Source organism: Etheostoma spectabile, chromosome 21, assembly GCF_008692095.1.
Source record: "Etheostoma spectabile isolate EspeVRDwgs_2016 chromosome 21, UIUC_Espe_1.0, whole genome shotgun sequence".
Taxonomy (NCBI): domain Eukaryota; kingdom Metazoa; phylum Chordata; class Actinopteri; order Perciformes; family Percidae; genus Etheostoma; species Etheostoma spectabile.
The window spans coordinates 22,357,926-22,380,701 of NC_045753.1; the positions used below are offsets into that span (position 1 = coordinate 22,357,926).

At 38.2% G+C, this 22,776-nt stretch overlaps 2 protein-coding genes across 3 annotated transcripts in view; one reads left to right on the plus strand and one right to left on the minus strand.

Moving 5' to 3' along the window:
- ace (angiotensin I converting enzyme (peptidyl-dipeptidase A) 1) overlaps positions 1-21,358 on the plus strand; it is a 22,760-nt gene extending 1,402 nt beyond the window's left edge. The window contains exons 3-26 of the mRNA XM_032502146.1: positions 4,067-4,237; positions 4,403-4,490; positions 5,444-5,587; positions 5,761-5,952; positions 6,474-6,571; positions 6,676-6,845; positions 6,957-7,180; positions 7,284-7,428; positions 8,071-8,169; positions 8,722-8,844; positions 8,948-9,153; positions 9,593-9,729; positions 10,059-10,217; positions 11,291-11,378; positions 11,684-11,827; positions 12,416-12,607; positions 13,033-13,130; positions 13,486-13,658; positions 13,898-14,121; positions 14,205-14,349; positions 14,506-14,604; positions 14,844-14,966; positions 15,078-15,271; positions 20,483-21,358. Of these exons, the coding sequence (XP_032358037.1) occupies positions 4,067-4,237; positions 4,403-4,490; positions 5,444-5,587; positions 5,761-5,952; positions 6,474-6,571; positions 6,676-6,845; positions 6,957-7,180; positions 7,284-7,428; positions 8,071-8,169; positions 8,722-8,844; positions 8,948-9,153; positions 9,593-9,729; positions 10,059-10,217; positions 11,291-11,378; positions 11,684-11,827; positions 12,416-12,607; positions 13,033-13,130; positions 13,486-13,658; positions 13,898-14,121; positions 14,205-14,349; positions 14,506-14,604; positions 14,844-14,966; positions 15,078-15,271; positions 20,483-20,676 (3,630 nt within the window). The 3' untranslated portion in view covers positions 20,677-21,358. The remainder of the gene's footprint in view (positions 1-4,066; positions 4,238-4,402; positions 4,491-5,443; positions 5,588-5,760; positions 5,953-6,473; positions 6,572-6,675; positions 6,846-6,956; positions 7,181-7,283; positions 7,429-8,070; positions 8,170-8,721; positions 8,845-8,947; positions 9,154-9,592; positions 9,730-10,058; positions 10,218-11,290; positions 11,379-11,683; positions 11,828-12,415; positions 12,608-13,032; positions 13,131-13,485; positions 13,659-13,897; positions 14,122-14,204; positions 14,350-14,505; positions 14,605-14,843; positions 14,967-15,077; positions 15,272-20,482) is intronic.
- itga3b (integrin, alpha 3b) overlaps positions 21,055-22,776 on the minus strand; it is a 31,407-nt gene continuing 29,685 nt past the window's right edge. For both annotated transcript variants that reach the window (XM_032502147.1, XM_032502148.1), the window contains exon 26: positions 21,055-22,632. The gene's annotated coding sequence lies outside the window, so the exon portion shown is untranslated. The remainder of the gene's footprint in view (positions 22,633-22,776) is intronic.

Here is a 22,776-nt window from a genome sequence, read left to right on the forward strand (position 1 = left end):
GCTAATTGTCCAACCGACACACTGACAGTAAAGCCTCTGGATTTTTTTTTTTTTTTTTCAGCATGTGCTTGGACAGCTATTACAAGATTTCAATGCACTATTCAGGCTTTGGTCTCCTCGCATATTGAACAGGTGTATTGATGTGAGCCCCCACCACACCAGTGTCAACACGGTCAGCTCTCCAGAATGTGTATGGGATGTAAGGTGAAAGATGAGCTGGGATTGTAGTTGAATGTATGAGCACGGACAGTTCAAAGTGGATCAGCGTGCTAAGCTCCATCTAACCTGGCAGCCGGGGGAGAGCATGGCAGTTCAGCCTGGCAGAGAAATGTTCTAATGTTGGCATTCCACTTATGACCCACTGTAAATCTATTACATCACACTGAAATTATTAGACTAAAGTAGCAGAGTTAATAACATAACATACACACACACACACACACACATTTCCTCCTCAGCCAGTTTCAGAGGTGAGGGTGATTTGGTGCAAATGAGGCTCACATTAGACGTGTGGAAGATCAAACCGTGTGAGGATTGGTTCACAAGCTACTAATCAAGCTGAATAAATCCCGTTGAGAGTGGATATCGATGGCTGATGTCCTTTGAACGCCTTAATAAAATACCAACTGTCATCAAATGTCAGCATCAAACCTGAGGCTCATTTTGCTGCATACTGCCAGCTTTTTCCTGTGACTTGAATGTGAAGTTTGAGAACTACCTTCAAGTAAAGAGTTTCATTTTGAAATACTGTAAATTCATTTTGGAAACATGTTGTTAACCAAGCAAAACAATAGTCTAAGGAAAGGAAGATTAAAGGTCCCATATCATTCTCATTTTCAGTATCATACTTGTATTTGGGGTTTCTACAAGAAAATGTTTACATGCTTTTAATGTTCAAAAAACACATTTTTCTCGTGCCATCTTGTCTGAATATACCTGTATTCACCCTCTGTCTGAAATGCCCCATTTTAGTGCCTGTCTCTTTCTTGTTTCCGGGGTTCTGCATCTGCACACTTATGGCGCTTGCCCACTGCTAGTACCAGCTCGGCTCGACCGTGGTGACCCGTCCTCCTTTTTCCATTGCAGATTTAGTAACGCCGCATGCGTGAGGCGAACATGGCTGTCGTCATAGCAACGCCACAAGAAACTGCCTTGACCTAACGCAACATACACACAGACCGTCGAAGGTGTGTTGTTTTTGAGTCCCTGCATGTGGCTGTTGCCACAGCCTGGAGACACATTTTGTTTCAAATGAAGCTGGCAAAAAATAAGCTGAACCATTTCAAAATGGCAGTATTGTCCAGAACAGCCCTGTCTGTTGCTAGCAATGATGACACGGTGATTAGTGACGATTCTATCCAACCAATCGGTAGTCTGCAGGTTTTCACGTCACCCATTGTTATTGCCTCAGCTCACTTGGAAACTCGATGAAGGTGACAATAAAAAAAGTACCTGTTGGCAGGTAATATGGACGTTTTTTATAATGGAAAACCAAAAAAACATGAGTCGAGGTGGGTCAAGCAGTTACCATGTAATAAAAAATATCATTAGTCTCTGCACTGTCATTGCAGCTGGGGAATGACTTTAACTGCACTTTAGCACTGAATATGGCCTGTGTGGATTTCTCTGGGATTGAGCGTGCTGAAACTTTTACAGCATTTATATAGGAACTTGACCTGTTTTATAATCAAACACATAAAAATCTCACTTTTTACCATGAGACCTTTAAAGCGCAATCCAACAATTCCAACTCATTTTGGAATTAAACTTGTGTTGCATTGACGTCCAGTTATCATTTGAACACGTACCGATTATGTGTTCAAAGGGTAAATGTGTATGAAGATTTGTTAATGATAAGTTTCTGTAACCTCTTTACAAATTGCAACACTCAATGCAGCTTGTAAAACCAACAAAGAACCTTGAGGGAAGGAAAACCAGAAAAAAAAGGCATTTCAGTCTTGCAGTATCTTTATTGTGTTTCTTTGGGAATGATTATCTGGGTGGATTGATGGGTGCAGGCAGGCTGGATAAAATAATTAAGAAAAAGACTGAGATTGAAAGGAAAAGCACAAGGGTCAGGGTTAATACTTCAACTCACTGTCACCATTGTTCCCTTCCTGCAGCCTGTAATTATAGAGAAGGCTGGGAAAAAGAGACAGATAAGAAAGGCTTCAATTAAACATTACTGGAAGGAAGTTACTGTTTGGTGGTTACCTTAACGTGTGTGTCCAAGCTATTTACAGTGTGATGTCCTAACTTTAAAAGAACACACCACCATTGGTTGAAATGGGGCTTATGACTGTCTCCCTTAGCTGTAGATTGGTGGGCCAATGCATTTTTTTTTTTTTGTCTCGGTGCATGTATTGTTTTAGTCCAGTGCAACACCGGCAGCGCCACCACTACGCTAAGATAACTAGCGGCGGGGCTGCCGGTGTTGCACCGTACTAAAACAATGCATGCATTGAGACCGTTTTAAGCCCTATTTCAACAAACGGTGGTGTGTTCCTTACACGACACGTAGGGTTGTAACAGTAAAAACGTTTTTTCTTAGGACAATAAAATGTCAATGGCGCAACATAGACACACAGTGCTGTGACAGCACAGCTGTAGTTCATCATTTTGAATAGGAGCAAATCAATGTGACAGACACATACTATCCATGCAATGTTCCACAGCAGCCTTGACTCCACTGACTCTCCCAGCGCTGTCAAAGAATACCGAGAATGCCTGTGTCCATGACCTTCCACAGTGCCATAAAGAAAAGCTTGTGTGCTTGAGCATTGACAAATGCATTTTCCAAAATTATTATCCTTGAGCTAGGGTTGTTTTGGTGCTCTGTCCTTGCTTCTAATAGAAAGGCAAAGCACTGTGTTGACCCCAGAGGGAAGATGTGTTGATGCAGCTGTCATGAAACACATGATTTAGGTGGAGACATGTTGTAGGTATAGGTGTTGGATAACAAGAGTGTGCATCCATGCTAGCGGATATTGGTCACTGATAAAGGGGCTGTTCTTGATATTCAGAACATTGGTATAGCAGCAAAAAGGAGTTGTTATGTAAAGATATAGTGGAGTAATGGCTTCCTGAGCAGAAAATGAAATCTCACTCCCTCTGTGTGTCGTAATCTGAACTTCTCGGTTTGCTTTGATAGCCAGTCCGAGCATGCGTGAATGTGAAAAAATGATAGAGGTTTCACATATTTGGGAACGGTCAGTGTATTTCGAATACAGCTCCAGGTAAACCGCATTATTGGACAAATTCAAATTTTTACCCAATGATGGCTTTAAGATTAAAAGTCATGAGATCACCAAAACTTCAACATGACCCAGCGCTACCTCCAAAAAAATATGTTTCTATACATCTAAGCTGCATTCTCAAAAGCGTTTAGAGGAAAATGTCAGTTTCCCAGTTTATCACAAATACGTTTATAATCAAAGTGATACAAGATGTTCACCCAGGAGACCATTGTTTGTGTCCCGGACAACACCAAAAGTCAACTTAACCTGTAACGTAAGATGCGTAACAAACATACTTACAGGTTATTAACACAAAACATGATCTTTTCCTAAAATTCATTTACCAAGTGTGTACAACTGTTTGTTCAATGTGTGCCTGTTGCTACCATAAGTGTGTTTTGAAACAAATGTAAGACAGGAGAAGTAAAGGTCTAACTCGTGAAACTGATCAGATACCACTAACACGACAATCCATCCAACAGTGCATGCATGCATGTGTAATGACAAACTGATGTATATTAAATAACTTGAGCTTCCTCAAAAAATAGAATCAGTCTTGTTCCCTGTCCACTAATGTCCACCATTATGTCCTCCCTCTTGGCCACACTGAGCTGCAGTGTCCACCATGTCCCTGACATACACTCATCGCTGCCCACTTTCTGCTCCTCACACTCATCAATACTGTTGAAAAACAACAAATAATAACACAGGAAAATAATGCTGTGGCCCTCACTTGGTTATAAAAACTTTTAAGACATTAAGAAGCTGAATAACTCATGCTACATAGTCATTTAGCCTTGGCATGCCTTTACATTTCCTGTTGTCTTTAGGTAAAGGCATCCCTTGAAGAGCAGGCCTTCTCCTCAGCGTGGGGATTAAAGGCCAAGCAGGTCTTCTCTCCGGAGCTTCTCAACTCTCTCCTTGACCCTTCAGATAAGATACTGATGGAAAAGATCCAGTTACTGGGAGTTGCCAACCTGCCCCAGAAAGAAAGAGAGGAGGTCTGTTTGTGTTTCACATCTTTTCTTTTTTATATTTATATATTTTATCGACCATTTCACATTTCATAATGGATAATGAGTTGTGGAAGATGTGTCCTGTCACTGTATTAGTTCTGACCTCTTTAACAAGAGAGACTGACTTCAAATCTCTTTTCTTGCTTCCAGTATAACACAATTCTCAGCACCATGGACAATATTTATTCAACAGCCAAGGTGGAACCAGCGCCGAATGTAAGCTGGAGCCTGGAACCTGGTTAGTGAATATCAGATAACGGATCAATTTGAGGCCTTACTTATATAATACAAATACTTTTGGAGTTATTTGAAAGTAGAAGGACCAGTGCAATGCTGAGCATTATGAAGCAAAACAATGTGGATCGGGAGTCTAGAAAGAAAAACAGTTGTAAGTGGTTGAGATCTTATCTGCTCTTGGAAAAGTAACAGGATGGGCACAATGACTTCAGAGAGGTCTCCAAAGGAAACGTTGTGGATGTGCCCGGATGTTGAGTTAAAAAGCTATGAAAGCTTTTAACTTTTAACGCTGCCGGGATGTTTAGTGAACAATGGCTTTTGTGTTTTTTCAGCAACAACTGCCAAAAGTATACGTAAGACATGCTTGCCAAAACACACACTATTACAAAAACAATTATTTCTACTTAAATTATTATTCATAAAAATGAATTAGCTAATTTACTGTTGGAATGTACAGTCCCCAAAATGATTACATGGTTTCTTAGTCTTGGAAAAAATAAAAAGTTGGAACAGGGTTATTCAAAGTTCGTGGTACAAATCACTTGCTGTTATTATAATAACAAAAAACAGACTGTCAACAATTACTTTTTCCACTAACCCAACCTTCCTTAGTTGTCTTCAACTTTCTCATTCTCTTTACCTTTGTTTCCTCCTTCTGGCATTTTGAAGATAAATGTTGTTTTACGTGACGCTCAGACTATCATGCAGTTGTCATAACTCAAAGATAATCTTTTGAATTATGCCTCTGTTCTGTCCTTTTCCTGCGAAGAGAACATGAAGTCATCTAAACACCAATACATCTTAAATGTTTAAAAAAAAAAGAAAATCTTGATTGTTTTAGGAAAAACTTGCAGCTTTTGAGTTATATTTTTCTGTGTGTGCACCAGTTGATCCTCTCTTTATTTAACAGGCTTTTCTTATAACTGAGAGTGGGATTTATTATTGTTTTTGCAGAGCTCACAAATATCATGGCAACCTCCAGGAGCTACAAGAGGCTGCTGTATGCGTGGGAGGCCTGGCACAATGAATCAGGTGTACCACTCAGGCAGTACTACCCCAGGTTTGTGGAGCTCAGCAACAAAGCCTCTGTTGCTGACGGTAAGAACTCCCCCTTCCCCTTTGACATTGAGAGCACAAGGTCCATATTGCTACAAATAAGTAAATAATTGAATCAGAATGACGTAACAATAGAACATGGAGAGTAAAGGAGTTGTAATACAGGACGAGAAAGAGAATGAAAAATAGAGACATTTTCATTTTGTCCTGTTTAGGGTTTGCGGATACTGGAGCTGACTGGCGCTCTTGGTATGAGTCTAAGACCTTTGAGCAGGATATAGAAGAACTATACAGGACCATTGAACCCCTCTACCAGAACCTGCACGCCTTTGTGCGTCGTCAGCTCTACAACCAGTACGGTCCCAAGTACATCAACCTTAAAGGACCCATCCCTGCACATCTGCTAGGTACAACTGTCACATGTTGTTAAAAACTGTACACTGTCTGCTGACAAGAGCAATGATTTTGTGCTACAGGAGAAATTTAATAATAAGGTACTGTATGAATATTATTTGGGGGGAGGTAAGTTTTAAAAAAGCGAGGGGGGGGGGGGGGGATCTTTGCAGTTAATTAGGTTTGAACTTATCTATCTGAAGACTGTACTATTTCTTTCTTTTCTCCATTGTTACCTGCAAATCTCACATCAATCTCATATAAGTTATCTTTGATAAAAATAGTATCATACAACTGCCCCCCCCCCCCAAAAAAAACAAAACAAAAACAAAACACAAACAACAAAACCCTTTAATCCAGTATCTAGCATAAGCAATCATTTCCTAATAAAAGCCTGGAATATCATCAAAGATTTAATCACACATACCATCATCATGGTAAATTATTTTGTGTACTTATCACATTACTGTGAATGAGCGGAGTATTCCATTACAAAGCCCATATTGTTTAAGTGGGTTTTCTTCCTCACCCTCAGGGAATATGTGGGCCCAAACTTGGAACAATATTTATGGTATGATGATCCCATTTCCTGACAAACCAAACTTGGATGTGACTGAAGAAATGGTCAGACAAGTAAGTATGGGGGAATGATTTTGTGCCACTAGGATGGATTGTAGTAAAAAATGTGATTATAGTTTTGTCAGATAGCATTGAGCTGAATTTGGACTTCTCCTCAGGGCTATAATGCCACGCACATGTTTCGTGTGGCCGAGGAGTTCTTCACGTCTTTGGAATTAGAGAAGATGCCTGAGGAGTTCTGGGATGGATCCATGCTGGTGAAGCCTGATGGTCGAGAGGTGGTGTGCCATGCGTCTGCCTGGGACTTCTACAATCGCAAAGACTTCAGGTAAAACTGCGAGCTATTTAATGAAATATAGTTACATTTCACTCATTGCCAACTTACCAGCTCATCTTGTTGATAAAACATGATAAATAAAAGTAATTTCATCTTCTTTAGGATCAAACAATGCACCACAGTGACCATGGAGCAGCTCTTTACTGTACACCATGAGATGGGGCACGTCCAGTATTACCTGCAGTACAAGGACCAGCCTGTGGGGTTCCGTCGTGGAGCTAACCCCGGTTTTCACGAGGCTATTGGGGATGTTTTGTCTCTTTCTGTTTCCACCCCCAAACATCTGCAAACCATTAATCTGCTGGAAACTGTGACCTCTGACCCTGGTAAAGAAACTAAGACAGAAATAAATCCAAGCCACTGAAATACCATCCCATAGTGCACATGTGCCAATTGTCAAAATTGTGTTTCTGCATTGTGTTTCTCCAGAAACTGATACCAACTACCTGTTAAAGATGGCTCTGGAGAAGATAGCCTTCCTTCCCTTTGGCTACCTCATTGACCAATGGAGATGGGGTGTGTTCAATGGAAACACACCTCCAGAGCGCTACAATGCTGACTGGTGGCACCTCCGGTAGGCTTTTATGCACAGGCTATACTTACAAGATATGTCACATTGAAGGAAAGTTAGAATTTTGGGAAGTGTAATTATTTACTTTCTTGCTGAGGAGAGTGGTATCAATCTCCTCATCTGTTAGCTTAATATGAAGCTACTGCCATCTGTTTCCCATTGTTTCAGTCTTTATGCTAAATAAAGCTATCCTGCTAGCAATTGTGTTGTTTGACTTTTTAGACATGAGTTGAGAAAATGACTTAAACCTAAACCTGCTGATTATTATCATTTATTTTGTCATGTTTGAGTCTACCAGATGAATGAAAGACCAATTTTCACTGTCTTTTAGCTCTGTTTTTGGTCTCCTCCTTTTCCTGATACCTGTCTCTGTAGCTGCTAAACGCTTCACTATGTTCACCAGCTAGTCACTAAATTTTTCTGTCAGAGGATCTTTCTCTGTAGGTTCATCACTACCAGCGGCCTCTTTCACATTGCCGCATAGATTTCCTTTTCCTTGTCAGTCAATGACTGATAGTGTGTGTGTGTGTGGGGGGGGTGTCACATTCACAGCTGACACTTAACAAATAAGTTACTAATGTCTTAGTGATGTATCCAGCATATGTCAACATTTTCTATGTCTAATTGTCTTATTTCATTTCATAGGACAAAATATCAAGGCATCTGTCCACCCACCAAGCGTACAGAGGATCACTTTGATCCTGGTGCAAAATACCACATCCCGGGAAACACGCCATACATCAGGTAGAATTCTGATTAGCTGCACTCCTTCAGGCTTAAAGATTTCAATTCCAGAATGTGCCTAAAATGGCCTGTGTTTGTGTACATGCCTGTACTAACAGCTTAGGGCACTAGGGAAATATGTGAAAAAGGTACATTTAATGAACATGCAAGAAGGGCTGGTGATCTGGGAATTAAAGTATTGTGTGTTGTAGTCTGGATGCAATTACTGGCACTTGAGTGTGGGTTTAAACGATACAATAACCCTACAATAGCAGGAAGCTTCTAAAAGAAAAGCCTCTGACCCCAGCTGGTTTCTTTAACAATGTGGGAACTGCCAGTCAACACTTACTTAAACAAGCCAACACATGTTTTGTAGTGGTTGCTGAAACACACACTCACAACATTCTTATCATCTACACTTAGGGGTCATTTTTAGTTTTGAACTATTCTCGTAAGTGTATTGAAGCATAACAGATTTGTGATGGTCTTTACCAAAATGTAGTCCTTTTTGACTTTTAATTAAATCTTGTTGAATATTTTGAAAGGTAGTAACATGCAATTCTCTCCCTGCAGGTATTTTGTTAGCTTCATCCTGCAGTTCCAGCTTCACGAAAAACTGTGCGCGGCAGCCAAACACACGGGTCCCTTGCACACATGTGACATCTACCGCTCCAAAGAAGCAGGGGCCATTTTAAAGTATGTGATGTGATTGGGTCACCATTGTTTATTACACAGTACATGAATAATGGGCTTCGGGAAGCGGTGAAGGTGTAATACAATTTCATTTTATACTCTCCAGGAAAATTCTCCAGGCTGGCTCTTCTCAACCTTGGCCTGATGTGCTCCAGGAGGCTATAGGGACCAATAAGTTGGATGCCAGCTCTCTGATGAAATACTTTGACCCCATTATTAAGTGGCTGGAGAAGCAAAATGTGAATGAGACATTGGGATGGCCTGACTTTAACTGGGTCCCACCAATCCCTGAGGGTTACCCTGAGGATATTGGTAAGAGGAATAGTAAACAAATGGCATAAAAACAGAAGATAAATAATACTTTATTTGGAAGGAAATAATCCAACATAAGAACTAGTCTAAATAAGTAATGTAAGAAAGTAAAGCAGTCATAATTATTTCTCTAAAATGTGTCAAAGAAGTGGAGGCTGTGCATGATGGATTTAATGCAGTGCAGGGGTGTGAACGATTTATTTAGCCTTGGTAAAATGTTTAGGAGTCTGTTCCAAGATCTTCTCTGCATGCATGCACACAAACAGAAAGGTGAAGTTTTCTTATCCTTTGGAAGCAAACGCCTAAAAATAAAAAACTGTGATGAGGATAATCACCACATCGTAATTTAACTAAAATATGACATTATTTTTCAGACTGGATTGAGTAGATCTTAATGTATGGTATTTCAGCTGACTTGTCCTTATTCTTGTTTACTCAGACAAGAACACAGATGAGCTTGATGCAAAGAATTTTCTGGAAGAGTACAACAGCACCGCTGAGGTGGTGTGGAACGCCTACACCGAGGCCTCCTGGAAGTACAACACCGACATCAACGAAGCCAACAAGCAGGCGATGGTGAGACCCTCTGACAGACCGACTCCACTGAGGTCACCTTAACATTGTCCAAGCATCATCTATCACCAATCAAACGTGAAGGACTGTTGCATCTTGTGTTAATTTTGTGCAAGTTGGGTAATCAATAAAATCATTGCTTAATAAAACGTGTCAATTAATGAATCAATAATTGAGTGAGTCACTAATCAACCCATGCATGCATGTATACATATCCATATAGGCTCTCTAATTACCCATGTACCTTTCCATCTAGCCAATCACCCTGCTCCACCCTCCACTAACACATACTATAAATAGATTATTCATGAGTATTCATTATTCCTCTCTAGCTTGAGAAGAACCTGGAGATGTCAGCCCACACCCTGAAGTATGGAGAGAAGGCCCGTGAGTACGATACCACTGACTTCCAGGACGGCTCGGTCAAACGCATCATCAAAAAACTCAGCGACATTGAAAGGGCTGCGCTCACCAAGGCACAACTGGAAGAGGTTTGGAGGAAAAGTCTTTCTCTACAATAAAAAGAAAACCGAGACGTGTTTCTCATAAACAATCATCAATGCACATGCAACGGGGATGCAGAAAATACAAACCACAATGATAGCTCATACTTATTAAAGGCAAATATGTAAGTTGCACTTGGCCATGCTGATAGGCATCCATCGGCTCCACCTAGTTAACAAAATCTAGTAGCAGTAATGATGCTGAGCCAGAATACATAAAGGAAGATCGTACAGCTGGTGTGTGTCCCAGACCATTAGCAGGCAGCACAAGTTAAAAGTATTAACCTACACATGAGTAACCTTAGCATGCATGAAAATCCTGCTCTTTGCACGAATATACATCAGACATTGGACATATACAGTGGTCCTCAGAGCTCAACACAGAAAACACATGCCAATAGACAAAACACAAGTAAATTAAGAAAACCCCAAGTCAACAATTTGAGGCCTTTTACTTATTATTAGCATGCCAATTTGATCATACAGCCTGACAAACCTTTGCACTGCTCATGAAACAGCCAATTAACACACAGTGACTTACCTTAAAACATTCTTTTATTTCTTAGCAGCAACCCTATTGACATATCACTCCAATGTGTGATTGTGGTGGAAAGGCCACATTTATAAAAAATTACAAATATTTTTTTTAACCTGTTATCCTACTTAAATTTCGTGAAATTTAGCAAGAGCCAGCCACCATGCACTTGTATGTCATGCCTTCTGCAAACTGTGGCGTTTTAGTGAAGGGGAAAGCTCTTTTTGGACCAGACACAGAGCTCCATGAGATTCGCACAAATGAATAAAAATTGTATGCCAAACAAGTACAAGCGAACTCAAGCACTCAAAAACAAGTAGTAACTGTTGCCATTGTTAAAATGTAAACTAAACACATTGTTCAGTGATTCTCTAATTCATTTTAAGAGTAAGTTTTTGCCCTCATCCTCTTTCCTCCACCTGAGCACCCTTTAGAAAACTGGCATGTGTATTTACTAAATGTACCACATGTAATTGCAGATGTTTCAGTGGAGTCTAATGTTTGATCGATGCCTTTACCTTTTCAGTACAACACACTCCTATCCAACATGGAGACCAAGTACAGTGTGGCTGAAGTGTGCAGAGATAATGGGACGTGCCATCCACTGGATCCAGGTAAGACTATGAAATACTATATATGCCAATCATTCTATAAATACTCAAAGAAAATCATGAATAATATAAAAATGTATCTATTAATGAGGCAAATGTAGCACATGTGCAAACAGTAATAACTATAAAGATGGGAACTAATGTAATGACTGTTATAGGTGCAATGTTGATCACCTTAAGTATTTTACAAGAAAAAAATGAAACCTCTAAAAACACATGAATGCTTTGCTGCATATTGCAGTATGTGGTAGGTAAAGTTAGTGTAATAAAGACTAGTGTTGGTGTTCAGAGAATGCACTGTGTTTCAGATCTCCAGAAGATCATGGCAGAGTCCAGGGACTATGACGAACTGTTGTTTGCTTGGAAAGGATGGAGAGATGCTGCTGGCAAAGTGCTTCGCCAGGATTACAAGAGATACGTTGAACTGGCCAACACAGCTGCCAAACTCAATGGTATGACTTTAACGACTAGTTTCACATCCTCCTTGAAATTCTCCCTGATCTCTTTTGCTTGAAAAATACAAGAATGTGAACCCCAGAGAACAGAAGAGAGCAGTTTAAGTTTTTTTTACAGTGTGGGCTGTCCACCGCCGCCTACCAGCACCTCTATAGCAAGTTATATCTTGCTTGTTTAATCAGTATAAAAACAGTATTTTACACACATTTATTTTAATTTGTAATTACTTTGATGGACCAGTATCTTCCTGGAGTCTCTGCTGTGTGCTTTGACATGGTCCCATCCTAGTGTAGTTTGGCACATAACCCCTTCATGCTAGTAGACAGATTTAATTACCTTTGGACAGATAAATGCTAGCTATTGTCCCCTGTTTCCAGTCTTTGTTCTGAGATCAGCTAACTGGCTGATCACGGTGACTTCATATTGACCCTACAGACATAAACGACTTTGATGGCTTCACCTAATCTCACCATTTAGGATATTTTTTGCTTCAGAAGCAGCTTCAAATGTGTGCATTGCCTACATTACAGAGTTAGAAAATACACCTTACTGATTCATATTTGTATCCCTGGTACTATCTATAGGACACTCTGACAATGGGGCTTTCTGGCGTTCCCTGTATGAAACCCCTACCTTTGAGGAAGACCTGGAGGCTCTGTGGAAGGAGCTGGAGCCCCTCTATCAGAATGTGCACGCCTATGTCCGCAGGGCTCTGTACAAAAAGTATGGTTCAAAGTACATCAACCTGAAGGGACCCATTCCTGCTCATTTGCTGGGTAAATAACAAGAAGAAAGTTTTGGAACTGTTTTTTATAAGACAATGTTCAGAGCTACTTTACCTTTTATTTTGAACACACCAGGCTTTCAGGAGTTGAGGTCACAGCAAGCCAAAACCACACTTCAGTCAGTAGTTCAGTTTGGAATTTAAAGGATTCAAACACCTAAGCCCAAACTCTTCTTTTGTGTGGAAGCATACCCCATTCATATTCTGTCATTGGCTGGTAGATGAATTTGGATTAACTCAGGATTTAGTTTGCTTTCAGAGGCATCAAGCATGAGATTGTGTGTGACAGGTCCACATGGTTCAGGATAGGACTGACTCACAGCCATAAATCCCACTTGGTTTAACACCTGCAGAGCAGAGGATGACTTGCCACATAACTTAGGAAAAAGAATATACGAATGTCTTCTGTCCTTTCAGGCAACATGTGGGCCCAGACGTGGTCTGGCATAATGGATTTGGCCATGCCCTACCCAGATGCCACGCAGGTTGACGCCACTCCTGCTATGGTGTCACAGGTGAATGAACACATAAGCAAGTTGCACAATGATCACCACTGCACACAAAGGAAAGATTTGTTTACACAAAGACACAAGCTCACGTACACGCTCACACACACACATGCTCACACGCACACACACACACACACACACACACACACACACACACACACACACACACACTTCTTCCACCACTTTAGAAGTTAAGGATCTTTGTTTCTGTGACGATGAGACTTGGATACAGGTCAGATTGGAGGCTCTAGCGGAATGAGGATAAATACAGAAGATTTTAATCACACTGAATGACAACAGTAGTTATCCCTTTGCACAATTACACCCACATCTTCACTGGTACTCTTCTTGTCCCGTTCAGGGCTGGAACGCCATCAGAATGTTCCAAGAATCAGACAAATTTTTCACCTCTCTGGGTCTGCTGCCAATGCCGAAAGAGTTCTGGGACAAATCGATGCTGGAGAAGCCGTCTGGTGGACGCCAGGTGGTGTGCCACGCCTCTGCGTGGGACTTCTATAACCGAAAAGACTTCAGGTCAATCGTTTTATTTTCAGCTAAATAGATATATTATTGTCATTTAAATGGAAGCTGAAGGCATCTGAATTGTACTGTTTTATCTTTGTTAAAATAGCCATTGTTGAAAGAAGAAAAACATCAATATACCAGGTGATTCCAAACTTTAAAATAGTGGTGTATAAGACGTGCACGGAAGCCAACAAGATGTGATACTTTTAGGTTCCGTGCTGTAATCATGGACCTGTTTGTGTCAACAGGATCAAACAGTGCACTGTTGTGACAATGGATGACCTGATCACGGTGCACCATGAGATGGGCCACATCCAATACTTCCTGCAGTACAAAGACCAGCCCGTGTCCTTCCGCGATGGAGCCAACCCCGGCTTCCATGAGGCCATCGGCGATGTGCTGGCCCTGTCTGTGTCCACGCCCAAACATCTGCAGAGCATCGGCCTCCTGGACAAAGTTGAAACAAACCATGGTGACCACGAGTACTGTACAGTTCTTTAAAAGCATGTGATGTTATAAACACAGCTCATGATGGGTTTCTGTCCCCTCCTCTAGAGAGCGATATCAACTTCCTGATGAGCATGGCGCTTGACAAAATCGCCTTCCTACCGTTTGGCTACCTGATGGATCAGTGGAGATGGAAGGTATTTGACGGGCGCATCCCATCAACTGAGTACAATAAAGAGTGGTGGAACCTCAGGTAATGTTCACCAGTGTTTTTTACAATTACATAGTGCAGGTGTTATCATGTAGAAACATTTAATAATTAAATAAAGGAAAGTTTATGAGTAAGTGGTAGAGTGATTCCGTAATAAAGTAATTCATTTGTAAATGATTTACAATTTTACAATTGCAGAATGAAGTACCAAGGACTGTGCCCACCTGTAAGCCGTACTGAGGATGACTTTGACCCGGGTGCAAAGTTCCACATCCCTGCTAACGTGCCTTATGTGAGGTAAAAATTCGTTAATCAAAACAACAAATATGGCACCTGATAATTGAGCCACAAATAGATTGATAACAGCTTATACAATACACTGTTTAATATACTCCAATGAACTATGGAAAGATAAGATAAACAGGGCTACTCACATGGCACAAAATAAAGAAATCATTATACAGACTCAAGAGTTTTGCTCTTTCCTTCTGGCATAAAATCAAAGTCATGACATGAGTTTAATGGTCTTTATCCAGGTACTTCGTCAGCTTCATCATCCAGTTTCAGTTCCACAAGGCTCTGTGTGATGCTGCCAAGCATGTTGGGCCTTTACATACCTGTGACATCTACAAATCTAAAGAAGCTGGGAAGCTGTTGGGGTTAGTACATGCATGCACGCTCACACGTACGCACGCATTGCAGAACACACTCTTGCTGCTGCTCCTTGTCTGCTTCGACCTCCCCTCTGACCCTCTCTGTGTTGTCTGCAGTGACGTGATGAAGCTGGGCTTCAGTAAGCCCTGGCCCGAGGCTATGGCCATGATCACTGGCCAGCCCAAAATGAGTGCCCAGCCTCTCATGGAGTATTTCCAACCTCTCATTGAATGGCTGGAGAAGGAGAACAACAAGAACAACGATATTCGCGGGTGGCCCGAGTACGACTGGAAACCTAACGTCTTGGAAAGTACGTCCAACACACTCATGCATCCACATGCTTTGAAACTTCCATAGAAACATGGATAAATGTAGTAGGCATTTAGGCAAGCCTAATTGTTTTATGTAAAAAAAAAAAAATTCAATCTCAAAGCCAATTTTGATATGGCTTTTTCAATCATTTTTTGTAACATACTAACAATGGCTTTTTTGTCGCTGTTTTAGACATACTATACTATGGCTTTTTTAGACATAATATACTATGGCTCTTTTTAGACATAATATACTATGGCTTTTTTTAGACATAATATACTACGGCTTTTTTAGGCATACTACACTATGGCTCTTTTTAGACATAATATACTATGGCTTTTTTTAGGCATGCTATACTATTTTATCACCAATTCATGAAAAAAGTGATAGTATAGTTATTTTGAAAAAGTGATAAAAAAGCTATAATGTCTTAAGTGGTTGTAGCTCAATCTATTGGGAAATGAGTTGGGAAATGGAGGATTGATGGTTAATTCCCGTATCTACGAGAGTATGAGTCATGTTTTTTTATCACGTTTTTTGACTTACAATAGTATGGCTTTTTTAAACAAACTATACTATGACTTTTTTCACTTTTGTTTACATACTGTAATATGGCTATTTTATCACTTTTTTCAACATACTATACTATGGCTTTTTTATCATTGTTTTCAACATACAATACTATGGCCTTTTTTGACATATTATACTATGTCTTTTGTCCAATTCTTTCATTTTTTCAATTTTTTTTTCTTTTTTATCACTTTTTTCGACATACAATACTATGGCTGTTTTTGACACTATACTATGGCTTTTTTATCATTTATTTGGACATACTATACCATGTCCTTCTTCGACATACTATATTATGGCTTTTTTCTCATTTTTTCAACATACTATACTGTGGCTTTTTGTCATTTTCTTTGACATACAATACTATAGCCTTTTTCAACATATACTATGTCTTTTGTCAAATTTTTTCAACATACAATACTATAGCTTTTTTTGACACACTATAATATGACTTTTTCACTTATTTTGACATTCTATACAATGGCTTTTTTATCCCTTTTTTTACATACAATACAATGGCTTTTTTTGACATACTATACAATGGCTTTTTTCAAATTTTTCGACATACTATGCTATGTCCTTTTTCAAATTTTTTCAACATACTATACTGTGGCTTTTTTATCATTTCTTTTTACATACAATACCTTTTTCAACATATTATACTATGTCTTTTGTCTAATTTTTTTCACATACAATTCTATAGCTTTTTTTGACACACTGTACAATGACTTTTTGACACACTATACTACGGCTTGTTTTTTAATCACTTTTTGCGGCATACTATACAATGTCTTTTTTATCACTGTTTTCAACGTACAGAACCATGGCCTTTTTCAACACACTATTTTCACTTTTTTGACATACTATACTTGGTCTTTTTTATCACTGTTTTTGACATACTATGCCATGACTTTTTTTATTCCTTTTATCAACATACTATAGTATGACCTTTTTCACTTATTTCGACATACCATGCTATGACTATATTTTAAAAAGTGATGAAAAAGACATACTCTTAGGTGGCAGTAGGTCAGTGTGGATCATGTTTTTTTAATCACTTTATTTGATACATTATACTATGGCTTTTTTTCGAGAAACTATTCTATGACTTTTTTCACTTTTTGGACATACACCATGCTATAGCTACAGGGTAGAGTTGGAAAGTGGAGGGTTGATGGTTCAATTCAACATCGACAAGAGTGTGGATCGTGTTTTTTTGTCACTTTTTTGACATTTTATGATATGGCTTTGCCATAGTGACATAGTATACTGTGGCTTTTTAATCACTTTTGTTGACATACTATACTATGGCTTTTTTTTTGCCAAACTATGCCATGGCTATTTTATCACTTTTTCCGAAACACTATACTATAGCCTTTTTCAACCTACTATACTATGTCTTTTGTTTAATTTTTTCAACATGCAATATTTTTTCGACATACTGTACTATGGCTTTTTTCAAATTTTTTGACATACTATACTATGGCTTTTTTTAATCACTTTTTTAGACAAACTTTACTATGACTTTTTCACTTTTTCGACATACCATGCTGTGTCCTTTTTCGACATACTATATTATGGCTTTTTTCAAGTTTTTTCAACATACAATATTATAGCCTTTTTCAACATATTATACTATGTCTTTTGTCTAATTTTTTTTAACATTGAATTCTGTAGCTTTTTTTGACACACTATACTATGACTTGTTTATTTATTTAAACATTCTAAACAATGGCTTTTTTCCCATTTTTTCAAGATACAATACTATGTCCTTTTCACTTTTTTTGACACACTATGCTATGATTTTTTTCATTTACTTTGACATACTATGGCTGTTTTATCAAGTTATGAATTGAATGATAAAGCCTTTCTATCTAAGGTGGCAGCAGCTCAGTCTTTAGGGAGCTGGGTTGGAAAGTGGAGGCTTGATGGTTCAAGTCCCAGTATCTACAAAATTGTCAACCATGAATCTTTTACACTATTTTTAATCCAGCTATACTGTGGCTTTGTGTCTTTTTTGACTTGCAATACTGTGGTCTTTTTCGACATACTTTACTATGGCTTTTCACTCATTTTTTTTTTACATACTGTATTTGTCTTTTTCATCACTTTTTTTCAACATAGAGTACTATGGCCTTTTTCAACACACTATTTTCCCTTTTTCGACAGACTATACTTGGGCTTTTTTCTCACTGTTTTTCTCACTTTGACATACTATACCATGACTTTTTTTATTCCTTTTATCAACATACTTTAATATGACCTTTGTCATTTATTTCAACATACCATGGTGATGGCTATGTCATCACTCTTTTCCACATACTATACTATGACTATATTTTAAAGAGTGATGAAAAAGACATACTCTTGTGTGGATGGTGTTTTTTTAATCACTTTTGTTGAGACATTATACCTTTGCTTTTTTTGACAAACTATTCTATGACTTTTTAATCACTTTTGGTAACATGCTATACTATGGCTTTTTTCGCCAAACTATACTATGGCTATTTTATTACTTTTTTCGACATGCTATACTAAGGCTATTGTATCACTTTTTTCGACATGCTATACTATAGCCTTTTTCAACATATTATACTATGTCTTTTGTCTAATTTTTTCAACACACAATACTATAGCTTTTTTTTACATACTATAATATGGCTTTTTTCAAATTTTTTGACATACTATCCTATGGCTTTTTTTAATCACATTTTTTCACCATACAATACTTTTTTGACATACTTTTTTTGGACAAACTTTACTATGACTTTTTCACTTTTTCGACATACTATGCTACAGTACTTCTTTTTTTCGACATAATATATTATGTTGTTTTTTTTAATTTTCAACATACTATGCTGTGGCTTTTTTATGAATTTTTTCGACATACAATACTATAGCCTTTTTCGACATATACTATGTCTTTTGTCTAATTTTTTCAACATACAATTCTATAGCTTTTTTTGACATAATATACTATGGCCTTTTTTAATCACTTTTGCAACATACTATACTATGGCTTTTTTATGTCTTTTACAATATACAATACAATTTTGTGCTCTTTTTTGACATACTGTACTATGGCTTTTTTCTCATTTTTTCAACATACTATACTATGGCTTTTTTATCACATTTTTTTTACATACAATACTAACTACTACCACATACTCTTAGGTGGCAGTAGGTCAGTGTGGATCATGTTTTTTTAATCACTTTTGTTGATACATTATACCTTTGCTTTTTTCAACAAACTATTCTATGACTCTTTAATCACTTTTGGTAACATACTATACTATGGCTTTTTTCGACAAACTATACTATGGCCATTTTATCACTTTTTTTGACATGCTATACAAAGGCTTTTTTCAACATACTATACACTATGTAATCACTTTTGTTGGCCAAACTATGCTATGGCTATTTTATCACTTTTTTGACATAATATAATATGGCTATTTTATCACTTTTTTGACATAATATAATATGGCTATTTTATCACTTTTTTCGACATTCAATACTATGGCCGTTTTCGACATACTATACTATGTTCACTTTCTTTTTTTCATGAAAAAAAGTGAATAAAAACGTTTATTATGTCAAAAAAAGTGATTAAAAAAGCCACAGTATAGTATGTTGAAAAAAAGGAAAAAAATATATATTATAGTATGTTGAAAAAAAACAACCTAAAAGTCCCATTCTATAGTATGGCTTTTTTCACTTTTTACGACTATTGACAAACTATACTATGTTTTTTCCCTTTTTTTTTACATACTGTACTATGGCTTTTTTCAACATACTTTTTTTCGAACTTTTTTTGCCATACTATACTGTGGCTAGTTTATCACTTTTTTCGACATACTATTGCTTTCTTGACATACAATTCTATTGCTTTTTTATCATACTATACTTTGGCTTATTCATCAATCGACGTACTATACTTCTACTATCACTTTTTTCAAATACAATACCATGACTTTTTATCAATTGTTTTGACCTATTGTACTATGATTTTTTTCAACATACCACACTATGACTTCTTTTTTGACTTTTTTCACTATGATTTTTTTGACTTTTTTAACATGCTATACTATGAATTGTTTTGACTTTTTCAACATACTGTACCATGACTTTTCATGTATTTATGTCGATACATGACTTATCCCGACATAGTATAACCTTACTTTTTTATGACTCTTTTTGACACATTATACTATGACACTTTTAAAAGGCATACAGATGCACCCTGGTAGCTGACCCCATGTACTGGGGCTCTGTCCTTGCCCCACCACCCATGGTTTGATTCCAACCTGAGGCCCTCTGCTGCACGTCATCCCCATCTTTTTTCCCACTTTCCTGTCTTCAACTGTCCTATCCAATGAAGGCCATAAAAGCCCCAAAAATAATAACATAAAAGTATTACATTTTACTTAGAGATCTCTGCACAGACACTGGACCTGCTTTTACTCATACTTACTGTCCTTCCCTTTTGCTGACACATATGGGTGTGTGTAGCACTAGCCCGTAAATGACACAGCACATCCTTGTGGACACTATGGAGCTAAACGTGAATGAGCAACTTTGTGAAAAGTCCGGCACAGTACTTACGTGTTATGTTTTATTTTATGTATGTGTCTTGCAGGTGAACCTAAGTCTAGTAATGTTGACTTCCTGGGTATGAGTGTGGAAGGTGCATCTGCCATAGCTGGCCAGTGGGTCCTGTTGGTCCTTGGTGTGGTCTTCTTGGTGGCCACCATCATGTTGGCCTACAAGTACAGGAGGTCAAAAAAGCCTGAAAAGTCTTTATCCACGATGGAGTTAAAGCAAAAGGACTAGTCATCAGTGATGGCTAAGAACCAACCTCAATGTGAACATTAGTATATTTTGTACTGTACAGTACATCTGATCAAATTTGCTCTTCTTTTTGGTCTGCCTCCCTATCTAGTCTTGTATTTTTATTGTATTAACTTGAGTCAAATTATTGTTTGCCTACACAAAAGAACATTACAGTTTGGTAATGTTTTTGCAATATTTGAATGTTTAGAGATGGAATGTTTTACATGAATGTTTGTAAAGTAATTGATTGCGTTTCTGAATATTTGATTTCTTTTGTTGAATATGCGTTTCTACAATAAATACATTAGATATGTATTCTGCCTGCGTTTAATCAAGATATTATAGAAAAGACAATTACGGTAGCAATTAATGCAAAAGTTGTTCAAAACTATTTAATTACATTGAAACCACACAATAAAAAACACCACCATGACAGAGAACAGAGTTTGTGCATCGGTTTCAGCCCTTCTCTCTTTACTCGCAGAGTCAATGCAGCCTCTGTTACCGCCACAGTCACAACCTGTGGGCTCTCAGGTAACACATGATAGAGTGGTAATGCAACACTTAGTCCCAGTCCCAGTTGTGTTCAGTGACTGTCTTCTCCTGGTCCAGTCTGTTTTCAGTGCTGCAAGTTGACCTCAATGGGGGCCGCAATGGCTTGGAAACAATCCAATTGTCAGCACACTGTCTCATACAAAACGACAAAGCTTAGGGACAGAGCAACAACAAAGACCAATGACATAAGCACTCTTTCAAATAAGTCAATTCACTTTACCTTGTCACTATGTACAATTTATAACTATCTATGCTAGAGCTTACAGTCTCCAGAGATATATCACATAATGTATTATTTACTCCAGTGTCATGACTCTGTTTGTGATATTTAAAAAAAAAAACAATAGGTTCTTTACTTCAATAACACAAGACAGTGTAATAAATAATAATCAATTGTGCTCACGTGATCTCATCAACATTTGTTGGCTAACTCTACATACAGACCACAAGCTATTGCTTTTCATCTTGTTGCAGGGGTGCTTGAATTACTCTTGCCCTGAAATTTAATTAAAACATGTCCAGCTGGGCTATAAAATGTATTATTCACCAATATGTGGCTATTTTTCTCCACACCTCTGGGTATTTATTCCCTGAAACCAGTGAAATGGTTTTCTGTCACTTTTTGGAGGTCACGTTTTGAGATGCAAGTCTACGTAAACCTTGCCAAACACTGACAAGGACATTCACAATAAGTCTCTCATAACAGAGTGGATGCTGGTCAACATATACTAAGTGCAGTTTGAAAACCATCTCAACTGATTAAAACTTACATAGTCTACAACCATTGACCACAAAGTGATGGCTGGGGACAGAACAGGAAATACACAATCACGGAAAAGATCAATAGACTCACTCTTCTTATTACAGGAGAAAACACAGACATGGTGGAAATAAAGATGATTACTGACCAGCCAACTTTGCTTGGAGGATTTAAAAAAAACAAAAAACAAAAAACAATGCATGCAAATTTCGTAATCAAAACAATTTACTCTTGAATGCAACTCATGTTCCAACACTGCATTCATCAAAAATACTTAACAAATTACAATCTTGGAAACAAATGGTTCGGTCTATTGCACTTAAAAATTTGAAATCTACATGAAGTAAAAAAAACAATGGAATGCAATATCCACAATTGGTCCATGCATGTGGCTCAACCGAGCCCAAAGTTCTTTGTTTGGCCTGTGTCAAACCAGTGTGACAGTTAGTGGTTCAGGGGCCAAAGCAAGGGCCTCAGTAGTAGTAATGCTGCATCTCTGTCCAGTTGGTGATCCAATACTTTTTCTGTGGCTCCTCAGGCTGAAATCCCAGATTGAACTGATACCGCTCAGCCTTGCGAATTCTCACCCCCTGGTGCTTTGGCATTATCCGATAGTAGATGGCACGCTTGAAGAATCCAAGCTAGTGGGAAAAAAAGAGAGGGAGGTGACATTAAAGATGATACACTTAAAAAGCAGGAGAGCTGGGATCAATGACAGGGTTGAGAAGGAGATTTAGGACTCCTAGGCTGAGAAAAATCAAGTTAGGTAAAAAAACCTGCGCTGA